Here is a 27655-nt window from a genome sequence, read left to right as displayed (position 1 = left end):
CTCCCTTGAATTTTGGCTCACGCGTTGGTCTAAAAAGCGCTTATCCTCTGCTGGGTCTCTCAAAGAGGCAGAAAAGGTGGTTTGGGTAGGAGAACGCAGTATGAAAGTAAAATAGTTGCATTTCCTCTGTGGCAGGAAGGGGCACTTCCAAAGTTAGTTGCTAGCAGATAAGTAAAGAGATTCATATCTTCATAATGACTCGGGGGGTGGGGGGGTCCTTACTGTGCCAGGAAATTGAGTGCCCCCCCTGTGGTCTCCATTCGCGCTGCCCCCGGGGTCGATATTTTCATGCCGTAGATTCAAACCCCAAAATACGGATTGTTTGGAGCGCCGAGAGTCTTCTGGACAAGGTTTCTAGCAGGCCCTTGACTTGCGACCGCTTCAATTTACGACAGCATACTTAGGGTTGCCAAGAGCCTGAATTCGGACGATACGACTGTGGGGATGCTATGGCCGTTGTAAGTGCAAGGACCAACGGTTGCAAGTCCCTTTTCCCAGGGCTGTTCGGACTTTAAATGCTAAGTGGAGTGATTGCTGAGCCGAGGAAACGGTGCAGCGAGATAATAAGGGATGGAGACCATTTTTTAAGAAAAATGCAGCGTTGAGGACAAAATAAGGCCGGCATCAAGGGGGAAAAGATCCCAAAATTGCCGGGGACAGGGTAGGCTATTGGAGATGTGGCCTGCCCATCACATCCTTAAGGTCACTCGCTTACATAGCAAAGATGGACGGTGTATAAATGTTGACTAATAAATATATTTTATGGCTTTTGATCCTAGCCAAAGATGCTAAAGACCTTCACAGAACGAGGAAAAGAGTTAAAAGAGTCCAGGTTCTCTTCCCGAAGCTGGTAAAAGCCATCAAGGCTGGATTTGCATCGTCGGACAAGCGCAGGTAGTCCTCGGCTTACGGCCACAAGTGAGCCTGAAAATTTCCGTTGAGACAGTTGTTGAGTTTTGCCCCCACCCCGCCCCGTTTTACGACCTTTCCTGCCACCATTGTTAAGCGAATCATTGCAGCGGTTAGGTTGGCAGCTCGGTTGTTAAGCAAATCCGGTTCCCCCACCGACTCGGGCTGAAGGTCGTCAGGTCGCCCGAGGGGATCGGCGGGGCATCGCAACCCGTCGTCAATGCGAGTCGCTAAGTGTGGGGAAAAAAAGGGTCGCAAGCCACCTTTTTCAGGGACGTTGTTGTAACCTCGACCTAAATGGACTGTTGTCGTAAGTCGAGAACTACCTGTAAAACATTTCAAATGTAAAACTCTTTTTTTTAAAAAAAGGCAGAAGGGGGAAACTTCCAATTGCACCTGCCAGGAAAGAAAGAAAGAAAAGGGAAGGGAAGGAAAAGGCGGAGCTTTTTTAGAGGGAGAAAGCGACGTTTGGCCAGCCGGACCTTTGGAACTCACTCGGCTGCTCGGGGGATTCCAGGCAAAATCAATGGCTCTATTCAGCCATGATCCAACAAGGGGGGGCTTTTCTGCCAGCCTCCCCCACCCCCACCCCGCGAATGAGGAACTACAGCTGTATGCAAATGAAAGCTGGAAGGGGTTCGTTCAAGCCAACCACCCCATGAAAAGCGTTTCCTTTAGTAAGAATTTGCTTGCCAATTACTGGTACCTTTCAACTATGAAAAAGTTTTTTTAAAAAAAACTGCAGGAAGGGAAGGAGGAGAGAGAAAGTGGGGAGGGGAGCAGGGGAGGGGAGGGGAAGGAAGGAAAGAAAGGGAGGGAGGGAGGGAGGGAAGAAAGGGAAGAAGAGCAGGAAGAAAGGAAAGAAAAGGAAGGAAGGAAGGAAAGGGAAGGAAGGAAGGAAGGGAAGGAAGGAAGGAAAGAAAAGGAAGGAAAGAAAGAAAGAAGAGAAGGAAGGAATGAAAGAAGGAAAGAAAGAAGGAAGGAAAGAAGGAAAGAAAGAAGGAAATAGAAGGAAGAAAGGAAGGAGAAGGAAGGAATGAAAGGGAAGGAAGAAGGAAGGGAAGAAGGAAATTGAAGAAAGGAAGGAGAAGGAAGGAATGAGAGAAGGGAGAAGGAAGGAAGGAGAAGGAAGGAAGGAAAGAGAAGGAAGGAAGGAAGGAAAAGAAGGAAAGAAAGAAAAGGAAGGAAGGAAGGAAGGAAGAAGGAAGAAAGAAAGAGAAGGAGGGAAGGAGAAGGAAGGAAAGAGAAGGAAGGAAGGAAAAAGAAGGAAAGAAGAAAGAGAAGGAAGGAAAGAAAGAGAAGGAAGGAAGGAAAGAGAAGGAAGAAAGGAAAGAGAAGGAAGGAAGGAAAAAGAAGGAAAGAAAGAGAAGGAAGGAAGGAAGAAGGAAGAAAAGGAAGGAAGGAAAGAGAAGGAAAGAAGGAGCTGTTCAATTTTCAGGATTTCAAGCCATCAATCAGAATAGAGCTGGAAGGGACCTTGGAGGACATCTAGTCTAACCTCCTGCCCAAACAGGAGACCCCACGCCATTTCAGAGGCTGTCCAGTCTCTTCTTCGAAACCTCCACCGTTGGAGCACCCACGACTTCTGGTGGCAGGCTGTCCCAGGGGTTAATTGCCTTCCCCGTTAGGACGTTTCTCCTGAATTCCAGGTTGCTTCCCTGCTTGGTGGGGAATTTCCACCCGGGGGGCTCTTTCCCCTTTGTACATCCTGTCTGAAGCAGCCTTCCTTCGAAGAAGCTTACAAAGTGTAAGGCAGTTTTAGGAGATTCGTATGAAGGAAGGGCACAAAAACGGGATTGGGGTGGAAGATCTGAACGTTTTAATCCAAGTAAATAGAATACTTCCCAAATGCGAAAATATTTCCCTTATTGTCTACCATCCAACAAGTGAATATGCACAGAAACCTGGGATGTAACACTTCATCCTCCCAAATTTTGTAATATACAAAATAGGATAGAAAAAACTATTAACAACACGGAACCAGACAGCTACCCTTGCATTTTCCCTTTCCTACGAGAATAAAAATCTAACCGAATCTAGGGCTACTTTGCAGTCGAATCCTGGTATTTTCAAGTATGTTTCAAAAAGCAGTATTGAAATCTGAGCACGGAAGATCCCCACTCTTTGCTTCTCCTTCTTCTTCTTCTTCTTCATCATTTTTTAAATTAGACCACCAAAGTAACACTGGCAACGTACGGGGCGTGTTAGCAACGTAAAATCGTTGCCCAACTGGTATTATTATTATTATTATTATTTTTAAAGCTGAACAACAGAGGGGAGGAAAATCTCAATTTGGAAAGGAAGGCAAAACATCGTTTGGAAATTAAAGCTCTTCGTGGTAGAAACTTTTGTCGTGGAGTTGTCGGCCGTAATCGGTGGCTTCGCTGTTGAGGAAGAGGTCTTGGTTTTCAAGGATTTCGTTGGCGGAAAGTCTCCGGTCTCCGTCCAAGTCCATCTCGTCAAGAAGGTGAATAGCCTAGAAGATAAATTTAACAATTGGGTTGAATAGGGAACTTGGCCGTATTAACTTAGACCAGGGGCCTCCAAGACTTGTAGACTTCAACTCCCAGAGTTCCTCAGCCAGCAAAGAGAAGAGAAGAGAAGAGGATATTGAAAGAATAGAATAAGAAATAATAGAATAGAAAATAGAATAGAATATTGAAAGAATAGAATAAGAAATAACAGAATAGAAAATAGAATAGAATGAGAAAGAATAGGAAATAATAGAATAGAATGAGAATAGAATAGAATAGAATAGAATAGAATAGAATAGAATAGAATAGAATATTGAAAGAACAGAATAAGAAATAATAGAATAGAATAGAATGAGAAAGAATAGAATAGAAAATAGAATAGAATAAGAATAGAATAGAATAGAACAGGAATAGGAAATAGAATAGAATAGGAATGAGAAAGAATAGGAAATAATAGAATAGAATGAGAATAGAATGAGAATAGAATAGAATAGAATAGAATAGAATATTGAAAGAACAGAATAAGAAATAATAGAATAGAATAGAATGAGAAAGAACAGAATAGAAAATAGAATAGAATAAGAATAGAATAGAACAGGAATAGGAAATAGAATAGAATAGGAAAGAATAGAATAGAATAGAATGAGAACAGAACAGAAAAGAATAGAATAGAATGAGTAGAATAGAATATTGAAAGAACAGAATAAGAAATAATAGAATAGAATAGAATGAGAAAGAATAGAATAGAAAATAGAAAATAGAATAGAATAGAACAGGAATAGGAAATAGAATAGAATAGGAAAGGATTAGAATAGAATAGAATAGAATAGAATAGAATAGAATAGAATAGAATAGAATAGAAGATAGGATAGGATAGGATAACAGAATTGGAAGGGACCTTGGAGGTCCTCTAGTCCAACCCCCTGCTTAGGCAAGAAACCCTACACCGCTTCAGACAAACGGTTATCCAACCTCTTTTTAAAAACTTCCCGTGTTGGGAGCATCCACAACTTCTGGAGGCTTCTGGAGGCAATTCTGTCATGGAATCTGCAAGCACCAGGGAGTCCTCGACTTACAACCACAATGGATCCCCAAAATGTCCGTTCTTTAAGGGAGACAAGTGGTTAAGTGAGCTTTGCCCCATTTTACGACCTCTCTCGCCAGCCTTATTAAGTGGATCCCCCGCACTTGGTAAGTTAGTAACCCGGTCGTTAAGTGAATCTGGCTTCCCCGTTGACTTTGCTTGTCGGAAGGTCTCAAAAGGGGATCGACGTGATCCCCGGGGGACACTGCAACGGTCATAAGTATGAACCAGTTGCCAAGCATCTGGGTTTTGATCATGCGACCTGCTGCAAAAGTCGTGAACTGAAATCTCTTTTTTTTTTTGCAGCGCTGACGTAACTTTGAGCCGCCACGAAATGAACCATCATAAGTCTGAGGACTGCCTGAAATATCCTCCCACCCTCTTACCTCTTCCTGGGCGAGGCCCTCGTTGTTGGGCATCACCCAAGTCAGAAGCTCTTTGGGGTTCAGCTTCCCATCTTTGTCCTTGTCGTAATCGTTTTTAAAGCGATCTTCTTCCACCACGATCCATTCGGGATCTTCTTTCACGTCTGAAAAGAAAGGCCGCCGTTTTGGCAAACGCCTCCGTCTTTCACTGGCTTTCCCCTTTTTTAGCAAAACCCCATTAAAACGTGCCTTTTGCCTCGGGGTGCAGGCTGGGACACCCTTCTCTAGGGTGGGGGCGCTTCGCTAGCAGCGGTGGCTCTTCCGTCCCAAGGACCGGCCCATAGATTTCCACTGCTCTCCTCTCCTCTCCCCTGCCTTCTGTGTGTCAGGCATTGGAGCCAGCTGTTCCTCCTCTTCCTCATCAGCCACCTCTAGACCTGGCTCTTCCATCTCAAGGACCCGCCCATAGATTTCCACTGCTCTCCTCTCCTCTGCCTTCTGCGCATCCGCAGGTCGGGCATGGACCCAGCTGTTCCTCCTCTTCCTCATCAGCCCCACTCACTCCACACTCCTGGCCTGGCCACCAGGCTGCTTCTTTGCGCTTCTTTCTTCTTCTGCTTTTGGCTGCACGCAAGGAAAGCAGCCAAAGTCTTTCTTTCCCTCCTCCAAACTCCGCCAGAAATGAGTCTTTGGGACCCTGCAAGGCCTCCTGCTCCAAGAGGCTGCAAAGACTCCTTTCTGGTGGAGTTTGGGGGAGAGAGAGAAAGACTTCTGCGGCTTCTGCTGTTTTCCTTGCATGAAGCCAAAAGTCTCTCTGTTTCTGTTTCTCTCTCTCTCTCTCTCTCTCTCTCTCTGTCCCTGAGGACGGAGCTGGAGACGGTATCCTATGATCCCAAATAAATAATGATCAGTCGGTAGGAAAACGGGTTGGGAGGTTTTCCTGCAGACATTTTGGGGGGGGATTTTCCCGGGGTCTCTGGTCCGCGGGATTTAAAATGATGAGTTTGGCGGTCCCTGAGGTCCAAAAGGTTGGCGACCCCTGGTTTAAAAGATTTTTAAAACGTACCCTCACTTCATCGGCAAATGCTTAAAGCTGAAGCATTTCGTCAGCCGATTCTTAACATGCTTAAAGCCGAGAAGGTCCGGAAATTGTAATATAATAATAATAAAAAATTATTAGTGGAGTATAAGTCAGGGCCCAGCAATATTTTGAAATATTTTAACTTTCTGGACATCCCTGCCCTCCCAGCTTTCTCTAGCCGGGGCCCTCCAAGGTCAGAGAATGTTCAGACTTCCAACCATTCATGGTCCTTGAAGACCCCAAGCTGGAGAGGAATGACCCGCCACTCACTTGGGTCTCTTCGGTAGTCGCCCAGGAATTCTCTGAGGCTGATAAATCCATCTCCATCTTTGTCATGTTCTTCCAAAGCTTCCTGGATGACGAACTCCTGGTGGGAAGGAGAAACCAGACGGAGGTCTCATCCGCTCTGCTCCACCAGGCACGGGACTATAAAGCGGGAACCTCCAAATTTGGTGGCTTGAAAGGCTTGTGGACTTCAACTCCCAGAATCCCCCTAGCGCCAGCGCCATATTGAAGCTGAAGTCCAGCAGCATTAAAGCTGGCAGGTTTGGAGGCTCCTCGCTAGGAACTAACCAGTCTCAGGTCGTGTGTTGTGCTATTAGCTTACACATCATTGCACCTTGCAAACTAAGCAGGGGTACGTGCTGTGCAAATTGGGTTTTGCCAATGAGATAGGTTTGGTGCTATAGGAATGGCTAGCATTTATATTATAGATATTATAACATACAGTAAGATAATATGTGTGTGTGTGACTGTGTGCGCTCACACATATGCATATACAATATGTCTGTCTGTCTGTCTATCATCTATCCATCTACCTACCTACCTACCAACCATCTACTATCTATCCATCTATCTATCTAGTATCTCTCTAATTTAGCTCATCTCATCAAAAACAAACTTCCTTCCTTCCTATATCTACCATCTATGATCTATTTATCTATTTATCCATCCATCTATCTATCCATCTATCTACCCATCCATCCATCTATCCATCCATCCATCCATCCATCCATCTATCTACCCATCCATCCATCCATCCATCCATCCATCCATCCATCCATCCATCCATCCATCTATCTATCCATCTATCTATCTATCTATGGAACAAGTTGCCTCCAGAAGTTGTGGCTGTTCCAACACTGGAAGTTTTTAAGAGGAGATTGAATAACCATTTGTCTGAAATGGTGTAGGGTTTCCTGCCTAAGCAGGGGGTTGGACTAGAAGACCTCCAAAGTCCCTTCCAGCTTCTATTCTATTCTATTCCATTCCATTCTTTCTCATTCCATTCCATTCCATTCTATTCTATTCTATTCTATTCTTCTACTCTCTCTACTCTACTCTTATTCTTATAACTCTCCTCTACTCTAAATTCTATCTATCTATATTATAAAAGGAAAAAGATGCGGTCTTAAGTTACTACCATATTCTTTTTCCCCTCTGCCCTGACTTTTTTTCTCTTCCTCTTTCCCCTCCTTAGTTTTCCATTATCTTTGTTATGTTTTGTACTTCGCATTTTGATAAACCAATACAAGGTGTGAAACCGAGGACTGCTGTTAAAAAGCGGTCACTCCTGAACGGTTTTTAAAGCCATTCTCTCCCCGCACCGCACCCCGAGACTTGCCTTCATGTAGTCGGCCTCTTCCGGGTGTTCAAAGGCGACAAATTCCTCAAAATCCAACATGGAGTCGCCATCCTTGTTAGCGTTTTCGAACCTCTTCTTGTCCCTTAAATGGAGCTTTGGAAAGAGAGGTGGGTTTGGATGATTCCCCAAGAGACGAGGAGCCAGCCCTCATAAATGAAAATATTAAAACTTTTTAAACATTTCCCTCACGCCCTCGGCTGCAGGAAAGGATAAAAGGATCCCGAAAAAATTAAAATGGGGGATGTTCCGTTGTTTTGGGAGCAACTTTTGAGAACTCTCACCTGCCGGAAAGATTCTTCTTCGGCGTCGTCCAGCGTGGTGTGCTCTTCGAAGTCGATCACCCGGTCGTACATCTGGATATTGTACTCCTCCCAAGAGACCTTCCCATCGCCATCTTTGTCATAGTGGTGGAACTGTTGCTTGGCGTCTTCGACGATGTAATCCTTGAAGGAGTGCTGGATCCACGAACTCAGCTCCTCTGGGGGAGGTTTCCCAATTAGCCTGGTGAACGGACAGCCTCCCCGTCTCCCCGGTGGGTGACCTTCAACCCCCTGAGAACTGGAGGGGGGGGGGTGTCTGCAAGCCATTTTCCTAAGAGGTGTTGCGAGGTGGATTCCCAAATCGGGTCTAGGACAAATTGGCCCAGTCAAACTCGCCGCGGGACAAAGAGTCCCGCTAATATTGGAAATAGCCCTGTATCACCCCGTTTCCTTGAAAGTACGACCTACCCTGAAAGTAAGCCCTAGTTTTTATTTATTTTATTTTATTTATTTTATTTATTTTATTTATTTAATTTATTTATTTATTTTGTCAAGCGATTATAAGATAACGGGTATAAGTATAAACATGGTTATGAATACATGAAATGGATACATATAAGAAAAATAAAAAATAAACGAAACAATAGGACAGGCTCTTGACAATTGACGATTTATATTACTACAGCTAGTCCTCGATGACTAACCATCATTGAGCCTGGATTTATGAACATAAGCCATCATGTCACACACACACACACACACACAACCAATTTCAAACCATTTTTGCGGTGGTGGTGAAGTGAGCATGGCAGTTGTTAAACGAATCCACCATACTCAATGGACGGGGTTTCCCTCCCCCGCCAAAAAACCCAGAGGTAAATACTGGGCACCAGCCAAGGACACCCAACTAATCCGGATCACGCTTTGTGGCTGGGTCTCATTCACACGACCAGCTAAGCCCAGCCCGAGAAAGCGGCCGGTAGTTGAGCTTAGCCGGAGGGTCGTCATCATCAATCATCAATCATCATCAATCATCATCATAGGTACCTTCAGTGAGGAAGCCGTCATGATCCACGTCAATCTTACTTATGATCACTTTCAGGCGTTTCTGCTGCTCCTCCGGGCTCAGTTTGGAAAATTCCTCCACTTCATCCTTTTTTTTGGGGGCGGGGGGGGGGAGAGAGAAAGAGAACTTAAAATGAGGCCTAATTTGCAGATAGATAGTAGACAGACATATATACATATATATACATACATACATATATATACATATACATATATGTGGATCTTTGGTTGTTCGGGTTTTCTCCCGCGTAAGATTCGAAGTATCTAGGCAACGTTTCGATGAAGTCTCATTCATCATCTTCAGGCTTCTGTCTCCGGCTCTGTGCTTTTCAGAGTAATGTGAGATTGCAGCTGCTTCCTCCTTTTAACTGCCAGTGGGGTGGGACTTGATTGGGTGGGGGCTTGGCTGTGTTCTGATTGGGTGGGGGTGTGTTCTCATTGGTAGGGGTTTGGTTGTGTTCTGATTGGTTGGGGGTTAGCCGTGTTCTGATTGGTTGGAGGCGTGTTCTGTTCAGGTGGGGGCTTGGTTGTGCTCCGGTTAGTCTTAGTTGCTGGGGATTTGAGCTGGTGAGTTGTGATCTTGCTGTTTGGCTTCTAGTTCGTGGTCCTGTTGCATCTTCATAGTGGGTGTCGGTTTGCTTCATGTATGGCTCACACCCACTATGAAGATGCAACAGGACCACGAACTAGAAGCCAAACAGCAAGATCACAACTCACCAGCTCAAATCCCCAGCAACTAAGACTAACCGAGCACAACCAAGCCCCCACCTGAACAGAACACGCCTCCAACCAATCAGAACACGGCTAACCCCCAACCAATCAGAACACAACCAAACCCCTACCAATGAGAACACACCCCCACCCAATCAGAACACAGCCAAGCCCCCACCCAATCAAGTCCCACCCCCACTAGCAGTTAAAAGGAAGAAGCAGCTGCAATCTCACATCACTCTGAGAAGCACAGAGCCGGAGACACAAGCCTGAAGATGATGAATGAGACTTCATCGAAACGTTGCCTAGATACTTCGAATCTTACGCGGGAGAAAACCCGAACAACCAAAGATCCACATATAAATACCCGCGAGAACCTCAGAAAACATATACATATATGTACATATATACACACACACACACACACACACACACACACACACACATATATATGTATATATATATATATATATATATATATATATATCACCCACTCCCTCTCTTTTTCTCCTTTTTCTTTCTTCCTCTCCCTTTTTTTTATTTTTCTCTCGTTTTTCTCTTCCCTTCTTCCTCTTTTTCTTCCTCTCTCTTCCTCTCTTTATTTCTCCTTTAATTCTTTCTCTCCCTCTTTCTTTCTCCTTTTGCTATCTCTTCCTCTTTCCTTCTTTTTGTCCCTCCCTCTTTTTCCTCTTTCTTTCTCCTTTTTCTTCTTTCCTTCTCTCTTTCTCTCCCTCCCACTCTTGTTCTTTCTCCTTTTCCTATCTCTTTCTTCCTCTTCCCTTCTTTCTGTCCCCTCCCTCTTTTTCTCTTTCTCTTTCTCTCTCTTTCCTTCTCTCTCTCTCTTTCCCCCCTTTCCACTCTCTCTCTCCACCTCTCGCCCCCCCGTTTTTAGCAGGGAAGCCGAGCTGTGCCCCCCTGCCACCAGCTAGTTGCCCCCCGCACCTCCCCGTCAAGGGCCAGCAAGCACCCCTTGGCACTTGGGGGGTCACACCTGGCCTTCACCTGCAGAGCAATTGCTCCGCCCCCCAATTACAGGTGGGCTACCTAAAGGGAAGGGGGTCTCTTCCGGAGCAATCCCCTCCCTCTCTCCCCCGGGGGGTGTTTCTCCCTTCCTGCAACCCCCACCCCCACCCCGGCTCCTTGCGCCCCCTCCTCTTTCCCCCTCCCAGCCGGTGGAGGATGGGTCCTGGAGTCCCGGGTCCCCACCTGGCCGCCCAGCAGCGCCTCGCGGTCGTAGTCGGGCCGGTGCTCGGCCAAGCCGGTGCCCAGGCCGGCCAGCAGCGTCAGCGTCAGCAGCAGCGGTTGCTCCATGGCTGCAACCGGGCGGGCCGGAGAGCAGAAGGCGGGAGGGGAGGCGGGCCGGCCCTTCCCGAGTCTCCTCCCCGAAAACGGTGCCGGCAGCTGCAGCGGCTCCGCGCGAGAAGCCGCTTCGGCGGTTGCAACGCCCTGGCCGCGCGGGGGTGGGGGGCTTGCTGGCGGGGGGCTTGGCCCAGGGTCCCTTAAGGGGTGCGGGGGGCCTTGCCAGCTTCTCTCTCCTCCTCCTCCTCCTCCTCCTCTCCTTCGCCTTGCGTGCTCGGCATCCCCGCAGGTGGGTGGGTGGGTTTTCTTAGGGGCTGGGGGGTGTCCCGGGAGTCAAAGTGGGGGCCACCCCAGGAACTGGGGAGGGGCCGCCATTGCAAAAATAAAAAGGGGGGAGGCGATTGCAAGAAGTAAAAGCAGCTCCCTCCGCCGCCCCCCAAATAGGCGGGGGCAGGGGCCTTGCAAGCTTCTCCCCCCTTCCGTCCGATAACAGATAATCAGAGTTGGAAGGGACCTTATAGGTCATCTAGTCCAACCCCCCATGCCCAAGCAGGAGACCCTACACTATTTCTGACAGAGGGGAGTGCAGTCTCTTCTTGAAAGTCTCAAGGGATGGCGCTCTCACAACTTCTGAAGGAGAGTTGTTCCATTGAATATATAGAATAACAGAGTTGGAAAGGATCTTGTAGGGCATCTAGTCCAACCCCCCATGCCCAAGCAGGAGACCCTACACCATTTCTGACAGAGGGGAGTCCAGTCTCTTCTTGAAAGCCTCCAGGGATGGCGCTCCCACAAGTAGGGGGTGCAGGAGCCTTGGCAGCTTCTCTTCCACACACAGCCTTCCCCATCGCCCTGGGTGAGCTGCATCCCGCCAGGTGGGTGGGGTGGGTTTTCTTGGGGTGGGGGTCCCTGGAGGAAAAAGTCCGGGTGGAACCTGCTCATTGCAAAAAAAAAAATGGGGGGAGATTGCACCCCCAAACGGGGGAAAAACCCTCCCACCAAGTGCCCTGCATTCCGGCGGGTGGGTGGGCTTTCTTGGGGTCCCTCTTGGGAGACCCCCTGCACCACTGAGGGAGTGGGGGGGTCTGCTCCTGCTTTTGGCAATGGGCAGATTTCCGGATGCAGGTCCAGCCCAATTATACTGCATTTGATTTCAGACTAAATCAGTGTGGGTTTTTTTGTGTTTCGTTTTTTCTTCAGCCTTGACCACTGTGCAAACCGACTCCCAGAATTCCTCAGTCGCTGTGTGTGCTGGCTGGGGAATTCTGGGAATTGAAGTCCACCCATCTTAAAAGTTGTTAAAAAACTTTCTGTCTCCAGCCCAGTGCAGCATCCTGTGGGAGGAATTTTAATTTCCTTCCAAACTCATCAAGCAGGAATGACTTAAGGGGGCGGGGGGGAGAAATTGGGGCCCGTGGAAATTTTGGACTACAGCCCCCATAATCCCCAGCTATCGACTATGGTGATTGGGGCTGATGGGAAATGAAGGCCAAAGCTCTTGGGAAAGAAAGACCGACATCCCACTGATCCCGCCCGTCTTGTCCCTCCCCCGAGCGGGCAAAACTAAGGGCAGCGGCGGCTTCAGGCTCTGCGACTGAGCATCCCGGGATGAGGCGGCGCATGCGCAGCTGCGGCTCGTCGCCAGGGAGGGCAAGCCCTCAGGAGGGCCGCCGGCTTCGTTAAGCGTCGCCGAGCACGCGCGGAAGGCAATCGCGCATGCTCGGTGGCTCCCGCTTGTTTATTTTTATTTTTTTTAAAACCCAAGCCGGGCTACCACCTCTTCCGAGAGGTCTTTTTTCCTTCTCGTCGCGGCACCGGGCTACCGGCGGGGCGAGATGACGTCACAGCGGCGGGACGCACGCAGGCGGAACGGCGCTGCGCGGCGGCGAGTGTAAGTCGGGCTGCGGCGGCGGCGGTGGGCCCGGCCGTCAAGATGGCGGTCGCCTTTCCAGCCGCTTCTCCAGGGCAACCGAGCCGGGCCTCCTCCTCCTCCTCCTCGTCGTCAGCCCGCGGGGGCTCCCTTTCTCCCCTCCCCTCGCTCGCAGCCCCGGACGGCCCCCATTCGCACGGCCCCGACAGACGCGTGTCCGCCTGCACGTGTGAAAGGATCCGAAGGGCTGCCCCGCTTTCTTGGGGGAGGTCGGTTGTCAGGGCGCTCGCTGGGGGAGGCCTCCCTCGGCGCTTGGAATGAGTCCTTTATTCGTTTTATTTACGTGTGTGTGTGTTTGTGTGTGTGTGGTATAAAGGAGTTAGGTGTAGGTATCAACGACGTGGTGCCATGGCCTAGAGGTGGAGCTCTCGCCTCACAATCAGGAGGTTGTGAGTTCGATCTTAGGTAGAGGCAGATATTTCTCTCTCTTGGACACCCTGAGAATCTATTTGCTGAACAAAAACTCCACACTGGAGACAAGAAAGGCATCTGGCCAGTCAAACACTCAAGCTCCTTTCAGTTGCCCCAGACTGCACCGGGCAATGGATTATGGGGTTGTTAAACTGTTATATGTATAACAGTGTGTGTGTGTGTATATATATATATACACATACACACACACACACACACACACACACACACACACATATATGTATGTGGATCTTTGGTTATTCGGGTTTTCTCCCGCGTAAAATTGGAGGTATTTTGGCGATGTTTCGACGAAATCTCATTCGTCATCTTCAGGCTTGTGTCTTCAGCTTTGTGCTTCTTGGAGTAATGTGAGCTTGCAGCTGTTTTTTTAACTGCCAGTGGGAGTTATGAGAACCAATGAGAACACACCCCCACCCAATCAGAACACAGCCAAGCCCCCACCCAGTCAAGCTGCACCCCCACTGGCAGTTAAAAGAAAAAACAGCTGCAAGCTCACATTACTCCAAGAAGCACAAAGCTGAAGACACAAGCCTGAAAATGACGAATGAGATTTCGTCGAAACATTGCCAAAATACTTCCAATTTTACGGGGGAGAAAACCCGAACAACCAAAGATCCACATACATATATATATAAGTATGGTATTCAGGTTTGTTCGGGTATTTTCCCACGTCATTGTAGTTGTGCTTTTAAAGTTGTAGCAACGTTTCGGCAGAATCTCATCTGCCATCATCAGGCTTCTGTATTGTGTTCGTCTGTGTAAAAGTCTGACTCACAGACGAACTCAATACAGAAGCCTGATGATGGCAGATTAGATTCTGCCAAAACGTTGCTACAACTTCAAAAGCACAACTACAATGACGTGGGAAAATACCCGAACAAACCCGAATACCATACATGTAAGTACCCACGAAAACTTAAGAAAACACACACGCACAGACACAATATTAGACTCCTTTATTTGTATATATATAAAATACATATTTATAAAACGAATAAAGGAATCAGAGAGGGGCGGGGCTGTGGGGAGGAAAGAAGGAGGCAGAAGCAATAGGGGCTCCAGGGGTGGAAAGGCCACTTTCTGCCTCCATTGCAGGCTGCACCAAGGATTGGTGGCTTTGGTGCGTCCATCTTTTCTCCCCCCCGACATTTGCTCTGCTGTTCGTCCTGTTTTTAAGCCGGAGAAGCTTCAAATCCACCTTTGGACCTTGGAGAGCTTCCAGTCCGACGCTTGGAGACAAAGTTGGCCGGGATTCTCCAGCCTGGCTGCATCAACAGGGCAAAATTGGCAAGAATGCTGATTTCTTTTTCTTTGTTTTCCCTCCCAGTAGAAAACCAGAATGAAATTGGGGAATGGTTTCCACTCCAGCTCTGCCAATCTTCCCTGCGGGGAAAAAAGATAGAGGAGAACGGCAGAGGTTTTAAATGCTTTCCGTAACACGAATCCCAAGCCTATTATGGGATGGAACTTCATTCCAACCACCAAGTTCACAGAGCGCCAAAAAACCCTCCCTTCATTCTGATTCTGGGTTAGCCTGGATCGTATTTCCTGACGGTGTTGTGACGGGTCATCCTCAGGTTTTGACCGCAACACCGAGGCCAACATTTCCATTGCTCAGCGAGACGGTCAACGTAAATTGTGCCCCGTTTTTACGCCCTTTTTTTGGCCACAGCTGTTAAGCGAGTCACCGCAGCTGTTGACTTGGTCGTTAAGTGAATCTGGCTCCCCCCATTGCAGTCGCATGACAGGGCAACCGTAATAAATATGGATCGGTTGCCAAGGGCCTGAATTTTGATCGCGTGACTGTGGGGAACGTTGCAACGATCGTAAGTGTGAAGAAGGGTCCTGAGTCGCTTTTTTTCAGCGCTGTGGTAACTTCCAAATGGTCCCTAAATGAAACAGTTATAAGTTGAGGACTACCTGCATCTTCCCCTGTTACCCTTCCCCAATGGCGTTTCCACCGAAAGTGGAAATCAAAGTTTTGAGCCATTCAGAAGCAGGATCCAGTTGCCATGGGATTGCTATAAACCTTCACAAACGGCGATGTTTTAAGCATTGGTCAACTGTGGTAAACCTTGAAAGCCGATGGCTGAGATATGGTTGATGGAGCCCGATGGCCAAAACGCCTCTTTGGGTCAAGGAATCCTTGACCAATGGCCTTGACTAAGTGCCATGGTGACAGAGTGGTCAGAGTGCAGTACTGCAGGCTACTTCTGCCGGCTGCCTACAATTTGGCAGTTCAAATCCCACCAGGCTGAAGGTTGACCCATCCATCCATCCTTCTGAGGTGGGTAAAATGAGGACCCAGACTGTTGAGGGGCAAGAGGCCGACTCTAAACCGCTTTGAGGGAGCTATAAAGCACCGTGAAGTGGTACAGAAGTCTAAGGGGCTATTGCTATCCAAAATTGGACTTACAGAGTCTATTCAAGCATTTGAAACGTGGTGGCGCAGTGGTGGGAGTGCAGTACTGCAGGCTACTTCTGCTGACTGCCGGCTGCCTGCAATTTGGCAGTTCAAATCTCACCAGGCTCAAGGTTGACTCAGCCTTCCGTCCTTCCTTCCGAGGTGGGTAAAATGAGGACCCAAATTGTTGGGAGAAAGAGGCTGACTCTATAAACCGGTTAGAGAGAATAGGAAAGCACTGTGAAGCGGTATATAAGTGCTAAGCGGGAAGGGAGGGAGGGAGGAAGGAAGGAAGGAAGGGCCGTGATGGCACAGTGGTTAGAATGCAGTATTGCAGGCAAACTCTGCCCACTGCCAGCAGCTCGATCCTGGCCAGCTCAAGGTTGACTCTGACCCCAAGGTTGAGGGCAAGACGCTGACTCTGCAGCCGCTTAGAGAAGGCTGGAAAGCGCTGTGAAGCGGTGTATAAAACTAAGCAGTATCGCTATTATCCTCCAACCCGCAAAATGCTGCTTTCCAAACGTGGCACGGGAGGACCGGTTCTTCCCCGAGGGAGGGGTGCGTGCGTGTGTGTGTGTGTGTGTGTGTGTGTCTTAACTGCTGAACGTTTTCACCCTGTGTAATGTTCTCTTTTTCTTTTCCCCTCCAAAGTGGCTGCACAGTTTATCAGGATTAAAAATCCAATAGCAGGACATAACTTTGCTTGTCATGGTACGAAGAGCACTTTCTTTCTCGGCAATCCCTGGCCGTTCGGCGTAGCACCCTCGGCGTCTGTGCGCTTCTTTGTGGTGGCGTCCCTGGGGCAGAATCGGCCATCCCGCTGCACGGCGCTCTCCCCCTTTCGCCAGCTTTGCTCTGCCCTCAAGCCCCCAGCCCTTCCAGCTTCTCCCACCCCACCCCACGTCCCTGCATGTTTTCGGCCACTGCCACAGGTGCCTTTCCCCAGCCTTCTGCCCTCTTCCACAGCTCTCCCGCCTAATGTTCTTGCATGGTTATTTCTCTCTCTCTCTCTCTCTCTGGTCATGGCACTTGGGGGGACATTTGGGTAGGGGGGCATTCCTGGGAGCTCATCCTATGGCCATTTCTCTTTAAAAACCAGTAGCGTTTCAGCTGGCAAAGCTGCTGTACAGATACTCCTCGACTTAACGACCGCCGTAGAGCCCCAGCCTTTCCATTGGTAAGCGAGACAGCTGTTAGTTTTGTCCCCCGTTTGATGACCGTCCTTGCCGCCGTCGTTAAGCAGTGAGTTACCACCAAGTCCTCATCTTCCGAGATCCATTGAGGCCAACAGTTGCATTCGCTCGGCAAAACACTTCTTCGGTGATGTTTTGCCCCGTTTCACGGTCCTTAAGTGAGTCGAGGCAGTTGTTAAGTGGGGAACACGGCTGTGGAGTGAGCCTGGCTTGCCCCATCGACGGAAGGTCGCAAAAGCGGATCACGTGACCTCCCCGGGAGACTGCAACCGTCATAAATACGAGTCGGGTCGGTTTTTCGGATCAGGTGACCACGGGGACGCCACGACGGTTGTCAGTGTGAAAAACGGTCGTAAGTCCCTTTTTTTTCAGTGACGATGTAACTTGGGACTGTCCTGAAGTGAAACGGTTGTAAGTTAAGGACCACCTTGTACAGTGGCATTTCTCCCATCCGATGCCTTTGGGTTTAGTTCTCTTTGACCGAAGAAAATGATAAATGGTACGAAGGAAGCCATGGATGGAGCCCTGTCCATCCTGGAAGCCTTGACCATGGTCCACCCCTTGTTCTCCCCACTCTAGAAGGGCCTCTGGGGGTCCTTTGCGGCCTGCATTTCGTAAGCAAACGTCCATCTGTTCCAGGGCAGAGCGTAAACGCCAATAAATAAAGACATTCCCCAGCTCAGGGTTGAACTGTGGAGTCCTTGGTCCTCAAGAAAGCATCAGAGACTCCATGGAGGTTGCGTCCTTTCCTAAGACCTTAATGTGGTGAGGGATCCGGAATGCCCTCGCTCAAACCTGATATTCCTGAGACCCTCTTTGCGCTCATCTTGACCAAGGGGTCTTCCAACTTGACAGCTTTAAGACTGGTGGACTCCAACTCCCAGAATTCCTCCTCCAGTCGTGTTAGCTCAAGAATTCTGGGAGTTGGGAAGTCCACCAGTCTTAAACTTGCTAAGTTTGAAGACCCTTGTGATAGATGATAGATAGATAAGAGAGAGAGAGAGAGAGAGTTGATAGGTGATAAGTGATAGATCAGGGGTCTTCCAACTTGACAGCTTTAAGATTTGTAGACTTCAACTCCCAGAATTCCTCCTCCAGTCAGGTTAGCTCAGGTATTCTGGGAGTAGAAGTCCACCAGTCTTAAAACTTGCCAAGTTGGAAGATCCCATGGTCTTGACGCTAGGCTAAGATGCTTCCATTTAATTCGGCTTGCTAGTCTACACAACGTCTTGACCTGCCCTCAAAATTGACGACCGCTTGTCCAGCGTTCATGTTTCGTTTTGCTTTTTGGCTCTTAGCGTATCCGGTTTTAAGAGGCTTCCAAGTCTCATGGCTCTTGTATTTGAGTTAAAATAATCTTCTCTGGCATTGTATGTCATCTTGTCATCCGACTGGATGCGAGGTAGAATAGACATATTTCCAGTAAGAGCGTTTCTGAGCTAAAGGGAAACAGAGGTTTTAAGGGTAGCATTTCAGCTTGGTTGCCACACCAGTAGAAACATATTTGCAAGCAAATAAACAAATGTGAATTGGGTGAATATGAATTGATTTTGTTTTGGCATTGAAAAAGAACAAAGTTAAGCAAGCTCGTGTTTTGGAAGGCAGAAAGGAAACTGTGGTAACCCAAACAAACCAGCCACTCATACACAGATATGTTATTGCATAGTCTCATTTTTGTTGCAATTAAAAGAGTTTTGAAAAGTTTTCTTATATTGACATAAAACAGTTATAGATTGTTGTGTTTTATAGAGGGCTTTTTTTTTTTTTCAGAATGTAAACAAGCATAAAAAAATACTCAGTCTCAACAATGTACCGGCTTGTTGTATTATATTACTGCAACATTCTGGAATAAACAATAAACACTGGGTCTTAGAATATGGTGAATTCAATTTGTGGAATGGAACAGTTTGCGATGTCATTTCTGCACAGAAGTAAAAAAATATACTTAGTGGTAATATATATACACGCATACATCATACATACATACATACATATAAACAGGTTATTTATTCATCTCTCCCTATCCATTGAACATTTTCTTCTAAAATCATACTCTGCAAGAAAAGAAAATATTGTTTTGAACTCATGTGGAATCAAAACAATGGGAAATTTATGTTATTCCACCGTTAACTAGAATAATAAATACAAACCACCAGCCTTTGGTATAATGTGCCTTTTAAACCCATCTGTTGTGGGATCTGTTCCCAAACGCCATCTGGTTCTTTGCCAAGAGGCAGAAGCGATCAAAGAGAGAGGTGTACTTTTCTCCCTTGTTAGAATGACAGTTTCCCCTGTGGGTTTGTGCTTTTTGTCTTGAGCTGAGAACTTGGTGTCAGAGAAGATCACTCTAGCAGAAAGAAACCGCAGTCATTGTTGGTGTTTGCATCGTGCACTTCTGCTGAAAGGTTAGGAATAGATATTGATAGCCCCTAGATCCTAGATAGCCCTTCCTAGAGATGGATGCTTGAGTAGCCAGCTTCCTTGTCTAAGGCTGGCAAGGAAATTACAGACTGAAATAACATCCTGCAGCTTTGGAAAAGTTTAGAGTAGACCTGACAGACAGAGCTCCTTTGGCATTTCCTAAGGAGACACCTTTTAAAAACCCCGTGCAGAGAAGGGGCCATTGAATCGATGGACCGTATCCTGTTTATTTTGCTCCTCTTATAAAGATGCTTAATTGACCCATTTCAAGAACGCTTTCCAGGCCATTCATATTTTGTTGTGTAGGGTTGCTTCTGTCTGACCCGTAGAACTGCGCATCTTTTAAACATGGCACATTTTTGCTTTATTGTTTGTAGAACTTGCCCCATGATACAGACATGCTGACTGTATGGCTCACCTACTTTTATTTGCACTGACGTTCATTCGATTTGTGGGATTCATTCACTGAAGTTTTGTCATGAAACTGACCGTTGTTTTTTTTATTCGTTGCTGCTTTTTATTAAGATACGGCAGAAACTCTTTTAAAGGGTTAATGGCCGTTGCACGTGCAAAAAGGTAAAAAGGGACACATTATTTCTGCTAAGAATGAACGATCTAGCAATCTGCTGCCCGCCGCTAAATGTTTTCCAAAGATTCCCTGTGAAATTACTTTGGGTTTTCCACCAGGTAGTCTGCGAAATCTTTAAGGAATGAAAAGACCATTCAGCTGTGCTTGTCTCGACAACATCGGCTTCTAGTCCCCAATAATGCTAGCTTACGAGTAATGTTGTGTTAGTATGGTGGTGTCTGAAGGAATTATCTGCTCCCCAGCAAAGCAGGATAATTGAATTCACTGCATGGCGGACACCAAAGGTTCAGAACCCTTTGCTCGCCATGGGTTCAACTATGCGCTGGACCGTTCAACAATCCAAAATGTAGGAAGATTGCGGCAAGAGCCTCATTTTTGAGTCGTCTACATGTCAGTTAATTCGGTGTGGTTCAAGTGCAGCGACTGAGCCCAACCAGAAATACGAGTGGCAATTTATGGGCTGCTGCCAAGGCTTTGGAGAGGTTCTGTGCCTTTGGTGTAAATGTTCTGTGATGCTCCGTGTCCCGGCAAGAAAATAACTGTTATGGCGGCTTCGTTGCTTTTGTGTTAAACAGGCCTGTCTTTTGTGTGTTACACAGCTATGACGACTTCATGGGTTCCGCCAAAAATGTGATAAGCGAATCTGTTGATGCAGAGGAGAAATATAACATGATGGTAAGTCCTCCCTCCTGAGAATCTGTCATCTTCCTAATGTTTTGGTCGTTGGGTGATATGTAAAGTCTTCACTCCCGTTGTGACCATTGAGTTACGCTGTTTGTTTAGCAGCTGTTCAAAGTTAACAACTGAAAAAGTGACTTGTGATGACCCAGGGTATGGCACAAAAGTAGGTAAAGTCCCTTTAATTCCTCCAACGTCGCCTCCAATGTCCACTTATGATTGGCTGGAGAAAAGAAACACTCCCAAGAACAGTTTTTAAAGGGAAGAAATTTAGTCCGAACCAAAAGTACATATAAATTATAAATAAAAACCAACACAAACCACACTGCAGCAATTAACGAGACAGGGCAGGATAAGGAATTGCAGAACTCAAAAGATAATGAAACGCACACAGTTGGGAGGACGCCAGAACCCAGATAAGACGTGACAAACCAAGATAATGCATGCTTTGCTTCCAGCAAGGTTCTGTGCGCAAACACCCTTTATATCCTGTTTCCCCAGCTGCAGCTAATGAAGGGAATCAGGGCCTTTTCCTCCCCTGTAGCCCACGTTGCTCCCTTCTCCTTTCCTCCCTGCGTGCCCTAGGATGAAGAGGGGGTGGGCCTGGGTCTTCCTCTGAACGCCCAGCCAGACTGTGCCCTTCCCCAGTTTCCTCCATAGCTGCTCGATCTCCCCCTCAGAATCAGATTCCAACAGGGGCATGACACCCTCGCAGTTTTGACCGTTGTAACAACCCCACAGTTAGGCGATCAAACTTGGAGCGCTTGGCAACCGGCATGCATTTATGACAGATACAACGTCCCCTGAGTCACTATTTGAGACTTTCCCAGCCGGGGCAAGCCGGATTCGCTTAAGACGCACACAAATCACCGAACAACCGCGGTGATTTTGTTAACAACCATGGCAAAAATGGTCATAAACTCAGGCGTAATTTGTTTAACAAACCCCCCCCCTTACTTAGCAACGGAAATTCTAATTCCCCATTGTGGTCATAACCCGGGGACTACCTGTAATGAAGAACTTGAAGAATTTGGTCCAGTGCAGTTATGATAACTGAAATAGTTAACATTTGCGAGGGATGTGCAAATATCAAATCAATCCATTATCAGTCAGTGCACATTTTTAAAAGGTTCCAATTTGTGGTTGTGGCTGCTGTTTGAATCTCTCTCTCTCTCTCTCTCTCTCGTTTTGGTTTAACTGCTCCACTCTTGGTTTCCCCAAATTCTTTCAAAAGGACCCAGTTTCCTACAGATGGAGAAAACTAGGAAATAACAGTAAAGCTATTTTTCTTTATGCTTTTGACTAGAGCTGGCTCCCCCCCCGTTGCAATGGCACACAGTGAATTAACTTTTAAGAGACGAGCCTAGAGTCTAGACCATTTCCCTGGTGCCAAATAAGCATGAAAATGCGGAATGGGAAATTTTGGAAATAGCATTTCCTCAGAAAAACTGACGTTTGATGGAAATGCCCTGAGGGTCACCTCTTTAAATAGGTTTTTTTTTTTTAATTTTTCTTCCCGTCACCATGAAGAGCCACATGAATTATTGCCTCTGATAACTGGGCTTTTTAAGTTTGACTTTTTTCCCCTCTGACACTACAAACACATCCCCCTTTAGGTATCTGAAAATTGTCACCGATGAAAGGAGAAGATCTGTTCTGGATTTGCCCTGGTTTTAAATAAAAAAATAAAATTAAAAAATGGTGGTCTGCCGCAAGGGTTTTAATGCGTCTTTCAGAATCCGGCGCACCACTTTGCCAAAGTTTTACAAACCACAGGACTTCGCACTGTTTACATCTGCCCTGCTTTTTCCCCCGCCCCGAAATCTTCTTTTAAAAAGACCAGCTGTCTGGTAGATCTGGGTCATTTCGCCCTAATGATGGGGAAACGGAGGCTTTTAGCCCTGAAGCCCTTGGACTTGAGGTTCGCCAGCCCAGCAAGGAGTTGGTGGGGCTGCCCTAAGGAAGAGAAGGTCAGCCTCTTCTCCAGAGGCCCAGAAAGCAGGACAGGAAGCAACGGATGGAGACTAACTCAGGAGAGAAGCAACCTGGAATTCAGGAGAAACTTCCTAATAGTGAAGACCATTAACCCTTGGGACAGCTTGCCACCAGAAGTCGTGGGTGCTCCAACAGTGGAGGTTTTTACGAAGAGACTGACAACTTCTGAAATGGCATAGGGTTAGGGTTAGCAGGGGGTTGGACTAAATGACCTCCAAGGTCCCTTCCAGCTCTATTCTGATCGATTGATTGAAATCCTGAAAGTTGGACAGTTCCTTCCCTCCCTCCCTCCTTCCTTCCTTCCTTCCTTCTCTTTCCTTCCTTCTTCCTTCCTTGTCTTTCCTTCCTTCTCTTTCCTTTCTTCCTTCTCCTTCCTTCTCTTTCCTTCCTTCTTCCTTCCTTGTCTTTCCTTCCTTGTCTTTCCTTTCTTCCTTCTTGCTTCCTTGTCTTTCCTTCCTTGTCTTTCCTTTCTTCCTTCTTGCTTCCTTGTCTTTCCTTCCTTCTCTTTCCTTTCTTCCTTCCTTCCTTCCTTCCTTCTCTTTCCTTCCTTCTTCCTTCCTTCTCTTTCCTTTCTTCCTTCTCCTTCTCCTTCCTTCCTTCCTTCTCTTTCCTTCCTTCTTCCTTCCTTGTCTTTCCTTCCTTGTCTTTCCTTTCTTCCTTCTTGCTTCCTTGTCTTTCCTTTCTTCCTTCTTCCTTCCTTCCTTCCTTCCTTCCTTCTCTTTCCTTCCTTCTTCCTTCCTTCTCTTTCCTTTCTTCCTTCTCCTTCTCCTTTCTTCCTTCTCCTTCTCCTTCCTTCCTTCCTTGTCTTTCCTTCCTTGTCTTTCCTTTCTTCCTTCTTCCTTCCTTCTCCTTCCTTCCTTCCTTTTCCGGAGATTGGACAACCATTTGTCTGAAAAGGGTATTGGGTTTCCTACTTGAGTAAGGGGTTGGACTAGAAGACCTCCAAGGTCCCTTCCAACTCGGTTATTCGGTATTTTGTAAGGAAAGCCTGACCACCATTGGTTGAAAAACTGAAAACGATTGGGTACTCCGTCAAAGATGCTTTCTCTTTTGGGTGAGAGTGAATTATTCCCAAGTTTGTCACGTGCTACCTCCGGTCACACCGAGAAGGGATGTAAGTTCTCTGCTCTTGTGATCCCAGGACATCATGAACTGGTTGTAGCTCTGTTTGAGCGCAAAGTCGGAGTATCCTTTTCCGTGATTGGTCTCAGGTTTCTGTTCCCCGGACTCCTTTGGGGGGTCCCTAGGCCTCTGAGACAGAAGTGGCCCGACCCTTTAATTCAGCCGCGGGAAACTGTGGCCAGTTTACGACCTGTGGACTTCAACTCTCAGAAATGAGGACGGTTGGCGTTTATCTGAAACCTCCGTTCCCTTCCGCAGGCTTCTTTCCAACGCTCCAACAGTCACGACAAAGTCAGGAAAATTGTAGCCGAGGAGGGTCGCACCGCAAGAAACCTGATTGCTTGGAGCGTGCCGCTGGAGAACAAGGAAGAGGAAGGTACGTGCTTGACCTTGTACCAGATCAGCGTTTTTCCAACTTGGCAGCCATGGCTGACCAGGGAATTCTGGGAGTTTGAAGTCCACCCATCTTAAAAGTGCCAAGTTTGAAAAAAGGCTCAGTGGTGTTATTGAGCCTCAGTGGCACAGTGGTTAGAGTGCAGTACTGCAAGCTACTTCTGCTGACTGCCGGCTGCCTGCAATTTGGCAGATCGAATCTCACCAGGCTCAGGGTTGACTTGGCCTTCCGTCCTTCCAAGGTCGGTAAAATGAGGACCCAAATTGTTGGGGGGCAAGAGGCTGACTATAAACCACTTAGAGAGGGCTATGAAGCCCTGTAAAGCGGTATATAAGTCTAAGTGCTATTGCTATCTTCCTTCCTTCCTTCTTTCCATCCATCCATCCTTCTGAGGTGGGTAAAATGAGGACCCAAATTGTTGGAGGACAATAGGCTGTCTATAAACCACTTAGAGAGGGCTATGAAGCACTGTAAAGCGGTATATAAGTGCTATTCCTTCCTTCCTTCCTTCCTTCCTTCCTTCCTTCCTTCCTTCCAGCCATCCAGCCATCCATCCTTCTGAGGTGGGTAAAATGAGGACCCAAATTGTTGGGGATGCAAGAGGCTGACTCTGTAAACCGCTTAGGGCTGTAAAGCACCATAAAGCGGTATATAAGTCTAAGTGCTCTTGCTATTGTTTTGGTTTGGTGCAGGGTAATCTGGAGTTCTAAGCTGTGATTAATGGCTTCTGTGTCATGTATGTCAGGCCATCGTGGCCTGTTCCACAAGTCACAGTTAAAAGAAAAGAGAGCACAACGCTTGGAAACAGCCTGTCAGAGATAAGGGCACTAATCTCCACTCCCGAGTCCTGAAAGAAATCAAATTCTTTCTCTACTAACAGAAGTTCGTCTTTTTACAGGAAAACCGAAGTGGCAGGTAGGGGCCAAATCGAAGAGGATAAACCAAGGAACACACAAAATTAGCAAACAGGTACGTGCTGTTTTATTTTGTTTAACGCTCAAGCATCTGAAGCAACGCTAATTTCTGGAAAGCTGCAAACGGTCAAATAAATCCATCTAGCCACATTTCACTTCTTTTAATCCAACCACTAACGTGTTAACATTGCCCTTGCAGATAACGGGTGTGCGTGTGGGGGGTGGGGGGGGTGGATTTTAAATAATCAGCCAAAAAAGAAAGAAAGGGGGGTGAGGAATCCTTCAAAAGTACATCTACATGTGCTGAGCGTAGTTTTACACTCTCTGGGGAAGAGGGAGCCAGTAATACTAGCATTTTGAATTACCCCGGGAGTGAAAACGGCCTGTGCAACACCAACGCCCAACTGTTCAGCGTCAATAATTGGACCGTATTAATTACAAAACAAAAGCGCCCCGCAGTAAAATGTGCACCAAATACCCTTAATGGGAACTGAACACCCATCCTCCTGAGACCAGCTGGTCTTGTAACAGCAGGCCTGGCCAGCTGACAGGAGATTAATTTCCATAAGACCATGCAGGGAGCCAGCACTTATTTAATCATCTTAAATAAGTTTTTTAAATGATCCATTTGAAAGCCATTTGGCAAAACAAAACCTCTCTCCGCTCAAGCAAAAATAAACCCCGGTGTGCTTAAACATAGAACTGGAATCTCGCATTGTGACGCTTTGATTGTGGCCTATGGATTAATTCAGGGGCGTCCAACCTTGGCAACTTTTAAGACTTGTGGACTTCAACTCCCAGAATTCCTTCAGCTGGGGAATTCTGGGACTTCAAATCCACAAGTTGCCCACGCTGAATTAAGTCAAGGAAGCTGGATTCATATGTTGTGCTAAACCATGATGGGGTTTGTTTAATAGGATTAGGGTTAGTCTCTGCTTGCTGTGATAACAGAGCTCTGAAGCTGATCCTTTTTTCACAAAACTCCACCCGAGGTGATTTCGTTTGGTGGAAATCAGCGTTTCTCAAACGGGGCCACTTCAGGTCGTGTGGACTTCAACTCTCACGCTCGGGGAATTCCGAGAGTGAAAAGTCCATGCATCTTAAAGTGGCCAGCTTTGAAAAATCCCAATCTATTCCAAGCCCGGGGAAGTGAAATCCACAAGTCTTTAAAAGTTGCCACATTTGAGAAACGCCCCCCCAAAAAGGTGATCCATGATCCTTCTCAAATCATGATTTCATAGCTTGATCTCATGGGCAAATCTGAACAACTGAGATTTACTTTAAAAAAAAGAGAGAGAGTTGATGGTTGCAGAAGGCAATGGAGTTGGCTGAAATGGCAAAATCGACTAATTTTGATTAATGAAAAGAATAGAAGTGCTTTTGTTTCCGCATGGAGACCTGCACTTTGTGCTTGAAGAGGAGAAGAATGAAACGTTGATTTTGGGTTTTACCAATTAGACCAGTAGTGGCTAACAGTTTTGGGCTCCTGTGCCAAAAATTGTGCATGCGCTTCTGTGCATGTGCTCGCATGCCAGCACCCAGAAGGCAATGCATGCGCCTCCCCGTGCCCCCTGCGCATGCAAGCGCAATCCCTCCCTGCTGCCGCCCCCTTACCTGCACTGCGGTGGCATTCAGCAGGTTCTGACCAGTTCTGGAGAACCGGTAGCAGAAATTTTGAGTAGTTTGGAGAACCTGCCAATACCACCTCTGATTGGCCCCGCCCCCATCTCTTCTCCGCCTCCCATCGAGTCCCAGCTGATTGGCTGGGTCTCCTTTGGTTGCCCTGCCCAGGAGAACGGAGCTGGAAAGCAGGTTGGTGGGGCGGGGAGGGGATGGGGATTTTGCAGTTATCTTTCCCCCAGAATTGGGGAGGAAATGGAAGATTTTACAATATCCTTTCCCTGCCACGTCCACCAAGCCATGGCCGCAGAACTGGTAGTAAAAAAAATGGGAATCCCACCACTGAAATACTTTTCAAATCTCCTTTGCAGAGCACGGCGTCCGATTGCAAAATCACACCAGCCACGGGGGAGAAGACCTACTATAAAAGCCCCACCAAAACCAGGCAGCCACGGAAAGTGGACCTCCGGGCGCGATACTGGGCGTTCCTTTTCGACAACCTCAGGCGGGCGGTGGATGAAATCTACGTCACTTGTGAATCGGACCAGAGTGTGGTGGAATGTAAAGTAAGGCTCTCCTGACTGGGCCACGTGTGGGAGGGGGGTGGATTTTGACCCTTTGGGGTGTCCTTAAGGACGCGTTTGGCTTTCAAAAAATGTCTGTTGAAAGCTTTTCGAGGTTTTTTTACCCTGATGCAATGAGGGCGTCACTTCCTCCCCCGCCTTCCTTCTGAGGCTGGAATTGGGTTCAAAGTAAGACACTTAAAGTTAAAAAAAAATTGGTAATTTAGCTGCTTTGTACTTCATCAAACAGATTGATAACGGTCCTTGTTTAGCTACAAATCTCCTCTTCGTTCTAAAATATGCACGCCTGGTTTTTCTGTGCCTTTGGGAGATGGAAACGTGGGTCCCCTGGGTTTACCAGCCCACGGCTTTCCCCCTCCAATATCCCATTTTTTCCTGTAGGGGGCACTGTTGAGATTCTGCTGGGGACCCCCCCCCCATCCTCTCGGGGCTTCCTGCTCACTCTCTTTAATCCCACCCCCCCGCCCGCCCCCCGGCCGCATTGTT

The 27655-nt window shown here is 47.3% G+C and overlaps 2 protein-coding genes and 1 long non-coding RNA gene across 4 annotated transcripts in view; 2 read left to right on the top strand and 1 right to left on the bottom strand.

The window, feature by feature from the left end:
• Positions 1-865: 865 nt before the first annotated feature.
• Positions 866-4909, top strand: LOC148124739 (uncharacterized). Its single transcript, XR_015745130.1, has 2 exons — positions 866-953; positions 4774-4909. It is a non-coding gene; the product is annotated as an uncharacterized LOC148124739 (long non-coding RNA).
• Positions 2706-10924, bottom strand: RCN2 (reticulocalbin 2). Its single transcript, XM_026709582.2, has 7 exons — positions 10801-10924; positions 8866-8971; positions 7840-8036; positions 7538-7651; positions 6184-6280; positions 4854-4996; positions 2706-3385 (listed from the first exon to the last, which is right to left on the bottom strand). The coding sequence occupies exons 1-7, from the start codon at positions 10903-10905 to the stop codon at positions 3233-3235; spliced, it is 915 nt and encodes a 304-aa protein (XP_026565367.1). The 5' UTR covers positions 10906-10924; the 3' UTR covers positions 2706-3232.
• Positions 10925-12480: 1556 nt separating this feature from the next.
• SCAPER (S-phase cyclin A associated protein in the ER) overlaps positions 12481-27655 on the top strand; it is a 98296-nt gene continuing 83121 nt past the window's right edge. For both annotated transcript variants that reach the window (XM_087941617.1, XM_087941616.1), the window contains exons 1-5: positions 12481-12784; positions 20462-20537; positions 23916-24033; positions 24950-25020; positions 26957-27151. In XM_087941617.1, the coding sequence (XP_087797743.1) occupies positions 12729-12784; positions 20462-20537; positions 23916-24033; positions 24950-25020; positions 26957-27151 (516 nt within the window). In that variant the 5' untranslated portion in view covers positions 12481-12728. The remainder of the gene's footprint in view (positions 12785-20461; positions 20538-23915; positions 24034-24949; positions 25021-26956; positions 27152-27655) is intronic.

Source organism: Pseudonaja textilis, chromosome 13 (genome assembly GCF_049901715.1).
Source record: "Pseudonaja textilis isolate UNSWEBS1 chromosome 13, rPseTex1.2, whole genome shotgun sequence".
Taxonomy (NCBI): Eukaryota; Metazoa; Chordata; class Lepidosauria; order Squamata; family Elapidae; genus Pseudonaja; species Pseudonaja textilis.
The sequence above is the reverse complement of the archived record's forward strand: the minus strand, read 5'-3'. Positions and strand labels throughout refer to the sequence as shown.